Below are 6,787 nucleotides of genomic sequence, written 5' to 3' on the forward strand. Positions count from 1 at the left end.
ATTTATAATAATATTAATTATTGGATAATTATCTTGTTTTTACTAATAACCAATTGAGTGGAAGGCTATTGGTAGTTTTCATGGTAACCGTGAGATAAAAGGAAAAATATTTTCCTAAATTTAGTAGTTATTGAATTGAGAATTTTCATTCTCGAAAACACTCATGGAAAGGGTGTCAAGTGGATTAGATTCACTAAACGATAGCTGAAGAGAGACTAGATGATCGTGGAGTGACACTACACGGTAGTTCACTCAGCTGACCATTAGCTAAACGATCATGGAGTTTTTGCTAAACGATCGCATATCATTTGTTAAACGATTGGGCATCGTTTATACAATAGAGTTTGTAATCTCCCACTTGCTCAATTGTTTACACGATTGTTCTTCCTCCAGACTCTTCCTCTACCCAAGTCCACACAGAGCCCACACTTCTGGATTCTTACACCGAGAATACCAAGGTAGCCATTGTGGTGGTGTCGTACTCAACTCGACAGAGTTGAGGTTTTTGGAGGCCGTTCGTTGAGTTTGCAGTGTTCGTGTGGTGGTCGATGTGATCGTGTTGTGTTGCAGTCACTGAGTTTGAGCAGTCGTGTGTTGTAGTCTTGGAGATTGTTCGAGCGTTCGTGATCAAGGGAGTTTGAAGATGAATATTCAAAGGTATGTTATTCTTCCCTTGATCTTTGTAAAGCATGTTGTAATTTTGTTTTGTGCATAGCCTGTAAATTTTCGTTTCTTGATTGTAATTTTGTATGTTCAAATACGAATGAGATTTGGAACGATCATTCCGTTGCTCATGGAAATCCTCATGCCCAATTTTGTCCGGTTGGATGGATGGGTTTAGATAGTCGTGCTTTTGTGAAAAAGAAATAACTTTGTGTTGCTTATCCGTTTAATGTTTAACCTAAAAATTAAACATTTTAATATTAAATGAGTTTCAGATTCATTATAGTGTGACTCAACTCTAGTTGCTTCATATGCTTCTTTTTCATAAACCCAAACACCGATATGTAATAATAAATCGTATTCAATATCGTTGACTATTATTTTCCTTCCATTCCAATCCATCTTTCGATAATATGTCGTTTTCTATTTTTGGCTTTTTCAACTTCCTTCATCTATTCTAAACATTATTTTTCCTCGATTCCAATCCAACTTCCAGCGAGTGCACACCTGAATTTGGATATTGTGTTAACCTTTGGGAGCAATCAATACAATGATTGACACCCAAGTCGCATTGTAATTACTTTCAAGATAGTTATTCCTTTACGGTACAATAACTCTTCGATATTTGTATTCTATAATGACTTCAAAATAATTGTGAGAAAAGATAAATACATGTATTTTATTCTTGAAAGATATGAAGGTCAAATTGAAAGGTAAAGATTATCTTTTCATAACCCTTTTTTTTTACCTATAGTATAGATCATTAGTTAAATTACCATTTAGGTTTTATGCTTAAACTATAATATTTATTGGAACATGTGTTTTCAAAGTTTTAATTAATGTCCTCTTGCTTTTATTAAATTCCACTAGACATCTCTGTCCTTTTCTGGGATTAAATTACCCAAGCAACTGTCATTAGAAAAAAAGAAAAACAATAGTAATTGTCATAATCTCTCCATTTCTTTTTCTTTTTCCTGTCCTTTTTCCGAGCTTTAGCCAATAAGTTTAGCCTTAGGCATCATAAATTCTCAAGGTTAAGAATCTCACTCCACGTTCCATCTTGTAGTAAAAGTGTATTTAACAGTGAATCATGTGCAACTTTTTATTAAATATTTGGGCTTCTTAAAGTATGATAGCAGTTATAATTACACTCTTAAATTTTTAATAGTAAAAAAAAGACACTCCAACTTTAAAAAGTGTTAAAATTTGACATTCAAACTTACTATGATTGTAGAAATTTGACTTCCAAAATGATAAAGTTGAACCTCCAAACTTATATAGTTGTTACAATTTGTATAATTATGTAAATTTGAGAATTTAATTTTAACATTTGTATAAGTTTAAAGACTCAATTTTTATAATTGAAAGTTTAATAGTATAACTGTAACTACCCACCATATTTTTAGGGGTGATTTTTGCAATTTATCCTAAATATTTTATTACAAAACTAAAGGAGTGAAAATTTTAACCTACAACTTTAGAGAAAAGAATATATATCAATTGAGTCATATTTATAGTTGCGCTGGAGAAAAACTAAGGTGGTTTACCATTTTTTTAAAGAAAAAATGAATATTACGATCCTTTTGATAACCATTTTGATTTTGAAAGTTAAATCTATAAACATTATTTCTATCTATTTCATTAGTGTTTATCTTTTGTTGTCTACGTTTTAGGAACTAGTGCATTAAAAAATTTAAGCTAAATTTGAAAAATTAAGGTCCCGTTTGGTAACCATTTCGTTTTTTATTTTATGTTTTTTAAAATTAAGTCTACAAATACTTCTACCACTTCTAAATTTCTTACTTTATTATCTACCTTTTATCCATATTTTCAAAAACTAAATCACATTTTGAAAATTTTAAAAAGTAGTTTTTTAAAAACTTGTTTTTTGCTTTTTGGAATTTGGCTAAAATTCAACTTTTGTACTTACAAAAGATGCAAATTATTATTAAAAAAAATGAGAGAAAAAATGCTTAATTTTTAAAAAACCAAAATAAAAAATAAAATGGTTAAAAATAGTTTTTAAAACTTTTTATTTTTAAAATTTAGTTAAAAATGATTAAGAAATTGTGAGAAAACTAGCCCCAATTTTTCAGAAATCAAAATAAAAACATAATGATTACCATTTGAGACCTAAATTTTTCTCAGATGTATGGAATGTGGATAAGGTTTATATATATATATATAGTAATTTTGTGTATATATAAATCCAAGATATTTGTAATAGATAGTAAAATAAGAGAAAAAATCTAAAAATATATTACCCTTTAAGATATTGCTTCTTCTCTTTCTTTGTTTCTTTCTTTTGTTTAATTTTCTTTCCTTTATCCAAATTTTTTTCTTCCTTTTTTGTTCATAAGAATTATTAGGCTATGTTTCTTACCCAAGATTTTAAAGTATCCAATTCATAAGTGACTTAACACCAACAAACCAATCATCAAATTTGATTATTATAACAAAACAGTAACTATAAGTAGCAAATGAAGACGAATTTAAAAGGAACTATTTTTTTAGTCCATAAATTTGCACCATTTGTAGAAATATTTCTTAAAAGTTTGAAATAAGAAAGTAGAGTAGTTATTAAACAAGTTTATTTCTCAAAAATTGAGAAATATGGACGATATCAAACAAGTCAGTAGTTTTTTTTTCTTTTTATAAGACTTAAAAAGTATGATGTCTATCAGAAATAAACTTGAAAAAGTGGCACAGATGGCCCAAAATGAAGGGCACAAATTGAAATATTTATGTATTTGTGTACCGTAATTTGCATATTGATAATAACGATTATTAGTGATATTAGTGATAGAACTTAGATAGATATTGGTTATATTCATGTATTAGTGATATCGAATTTAGGTAGATATCAGCGGTAGAATTCTATTAGTGATAAAAGTTCATTATTGATAATCACTAATGAAAGTCTATCAGTGATAGCCACTAATATTTTCTATCATTGATAGCTCAAACTTCGATGATTTTTTTCACAGTTAATATCCACTTAGTTAATTTAATTAATAAAGTTGAATCTCAAAATAAAGTGTAAATGAAATGTCTAGAAGTTACTACTAATAGTATGTTATCAGTGATAGAAGCTATTAATGATACTGATAACATGTTATTTAATGGTAAAAAGGAATGACATAATTTATCTTTAATAGTATGTTATCAATGATAGAAGTTTTCATCAATAACTACAATATAAGTGAGATCAGTGGTATCAGTGATAGAACTTAGATGATATCCATATATCGATGATATCAATATTATAAAAGTCAATTCTATTTGATGAAAGTCTATCTTTGATAGCTACTACTAAAAGTTATCGGTGATAGCCACTAATTGAAGCTATCAATGATAGCCATAACTATCAGTGATATGACTTGGGTATATATCAATAAATAAATGATATTGATGATATGACTTAAGTAAAAATCAGAGATAGTCACTTATAGACCTCTTATTGATAGACTTCTATTACTTTTTGCTTTAAATCTTAATCTTTGAAAGATGATAGTTTCCTTTCAAAAGTTGATAACTACTTATAAAATTCTATCATTGATATCTACTGATAGTCTTAGGTGTTAATCTTTCAAGTTTGATTCCAATTGATCAAAGTGTATCAATGATAGCCATTGAAAACTGATAACAAATTGAAAGGTGATATTTCAAGTGTTACTATTTTAAAGTTGTATTAATATTTCTCAAATTGAAAGCTATTACCGATAGTAGCTATCAACAGCAACTAATAGTAGCTATCAGTTGCTATCATTGATGTTTGCTATCAATGATAATTTTCAATTTGAGAAAATCGGAAGAAGAAGCGTGAAATAGTGGGTTGCGTGCGGGTTTTTAGTCATTTACCTATGTAGCTGTCGCTGATAGCTGCTATAAATGATAACTGATGCTAATTTGGTATCATATCTCTAATATGTTTATCCTTATTCAATATTTTTTTTATTATTTTGAGTCTAATTATTATCTGTGCTAAACAATCCATAAATCTAAATCATTTTTTACATATATTAATAACTTAATTATTTAAAAGTTTGACCCAACAACTTTCAAGTTGGAATCCCTAAATTTCTCAACTTAAGACTTGAGAATTTTTTTTATTTCTCTATCTAAAATGTCTAATAAATATAATTTCTAATCTATCAATTTGGTCATTGAAGATTTTTGAAAATGAATGGATTTATTCGGTACAAAATTATATCTTAAATCACATCGATTAACCAAGAAGTTTAAATAGATGGATGAATGCAAATAAGATCCAATAAATGAAAATCAATATTGACTGGGGAGGAAATAACATTGTAGGAATTTAAACATATGACTTCGTGAATCACCTCAAGCAAATTTGGTAATATATCATCTAACATAATAAGACCAAAATCTTTTAATCTTACATTTGATGGATCCATAAGTTGTAAAAATATGGAATATGAAAAAGAAAAAAATGTAACAATTATTTTAAAGTGAGCATTTTAAAAGTTGAAGTCCCAACAACAAAAAAAATTGCCGTTAAACTATATGTAGGGTGACACAAACAAAGCATCGTGTATATAAGGTAAGAAACGTGGAGCGCTAATCAAGAAATATTATAAGTGGAAAAGAGATGAATACAGAACCGATTTTAATTTCAAATTTTCATATTTTAATGCTTTATAGTTGGTTTATTATTAATCCCAAGTAGTATGTATTTTAAAAGCTGCTGGGTGTGTATAAAAGAAAGCTCCCCTTTGCACACTTTAGTCTTATCCTCAAAACCAAAACAAAATTGTTCTCTGAAAATGGCTTCCCCTAAATTGGCAGCCATTGTCGTGGTGGCCGCTTTGGTGCTATCACTCTCTCACGCCCAGCTTTCCCCTTTCTTCTACGCCTACACATGCCCTCAGCTGCCTTTCCTTGTTCTTAACGTTGTTGCCCGAGCTCTACAAGCTGACGATCGAGCTGCTGCCAAGCTCATTCGCCTTCATTTCCACGATTGCTTCGTCAATGTAATTTTATTTCATTTTTTAGTTTATATACCCACAACATCATTTTTTTTTCGGTATAAACATGAAGTTCCAACTCAAATTCAATTAATAATACAGGATTACACATATACATAAAAGAATCTACCTTGAGTTCAAATTTTATATTGTTTGGTTGTGTGCAGGGGTGTGATGGATCAGTGCTATTGGTGGACGTACCGGGTGTCATTGATAGTGAATTGAACGGACCTCCAAATGGTGGAATCCAAGGAATGGACATTGTCGACAACATAAAAGCAGCAGTTGAAAGTGCTTGCCCAGGCGTTGTTTCTTGCGCTGACATCTTAGCCATTTCTGCGCAAATCTCTGTTTTCTTGGTATGATTAGTTAAATAAAGTTAATAGTGTGGGTATGCATGAGGTTAATTAATAATGTTATGTTAAGTTTATTATGGTATTTGGCAGTCGGGAGGACCAATTTGGGTAGTACCAATGGGAAGAAAAGACAGTAGGATAGCCAATAGAACCGGAACCTCAAACCTGCCTGGTCCCTCCGAAACTCTAAACGGACTTAAAGCCAAGTTTGGGGCTCAAGGGCTTGATTCTACAGATCTGGTGGCTCTATCAGGAGCCCACACATTCGGGCGATCAAGATGCCTTTTCTTCAGTGATCGACTCAGCAACTTCAACAGAACTGGCAGACCCGACCCGACGCTTGACCCAACGTACAGGGAGCAGCTACGGAGGCTGTGTACGACCCAAGAAACACGAGTGAATTTTGACCCAACCACACCCACCAGATTCGACAAAGCCTATTACTCAAATCTGATCAGCCTAAAGGGGCTTCTCCAAAGCGACCAAGAGCTCTTCTCAACCCCCAGGGCCGATACCACAGCCATCGTCAGAAGTTTCGCCGCAGACGAGCGTGCATTTTTTAAACAATTTGTGAAATCTATGATCAAAATGGGGAATCTCAAGCCTCCTCCCGGCATTGCATCGGAAGTCAGATTGGACTGTAAGAGGGTTAATCCGGTGAGGGCCTACGACGTTATGTAACTTCAAACTTTCCTCGTCCCTTCCACTTTTGTTGTCGTATCTTTATTTTAAACATGGAGTGTGTGTGGAATTTAGAACAGGGGCAAATTGTGGTTT

At 31.4% G+C, this 6,787-nt stretch overlaps 1 protein-coding gene across 1 annotated transcript; it reads left to right on the top strand.

Moving 5' to 3' along the window:
• The first annotated feature begins 5,302 nt into the window (after positions 1 to 5,302).
• Positions 5,303 to 6,787, top strand: LOC120088645 (peroxidase 2-like). The gene is made up of 3 exons (XM_039046061.1): positions 5,303 to 5,660; positions 5,822 to 6,013; positions 6,101 to 6,787. Exons 1-3 carry the CDS (start codon positions 5,358 to 5,360, stop codon positions 6,689 to 6,691), a joined length of 1,086 nt encoding a protein of 361 aa, XP_038901989.1. The 5' UTR covers positions 5,303 to 5,357; the 3' UTR covers positions 6,692 to 6,787.

The sequence above is a fragment of the Benincasa hispida genome, chromosome 10, assembly GCF_009727055.1.
Source record: "Benincasa hispida cultivar B227 chromosome 10, ASM972705v1, whole genome shotgun sequence".
NCBI lineage: Eukaryota > Viridiplantae > Streptophyta > Magnoliopsida > Cucurbitales > Cucurbitaceae > Benincasa > Benincasa hispida.

What these genes read in the sequence shown, in the direction of transcription:
- LOC120088645 (XM_039046061.1), top strand. Translation starts at nt 5,358, where the DNA reads ATGTATTTTAAAAGCTGCTGGGTGTGTATAAAAGAAAGCTCCCCTTTG. An exon ending in TCCACGATTGCTTCGTCAAT is followed by an intron (nt 5,661 to 5,821) that starts GTAATTTTATTT and finishes GGTTGTGTGCAG; the next exon opens with GGGTGTGATGGATCAGTGCT. An exon ending in CGCAAATCTCTGTTTTCTTG is followed by an intron (nt 6,014 to 6,100) that starts GTATGATTAGTT and finishes GGTATTTGGCAG; the next exon opens with TCGGGAGGACCAATTTGGGT.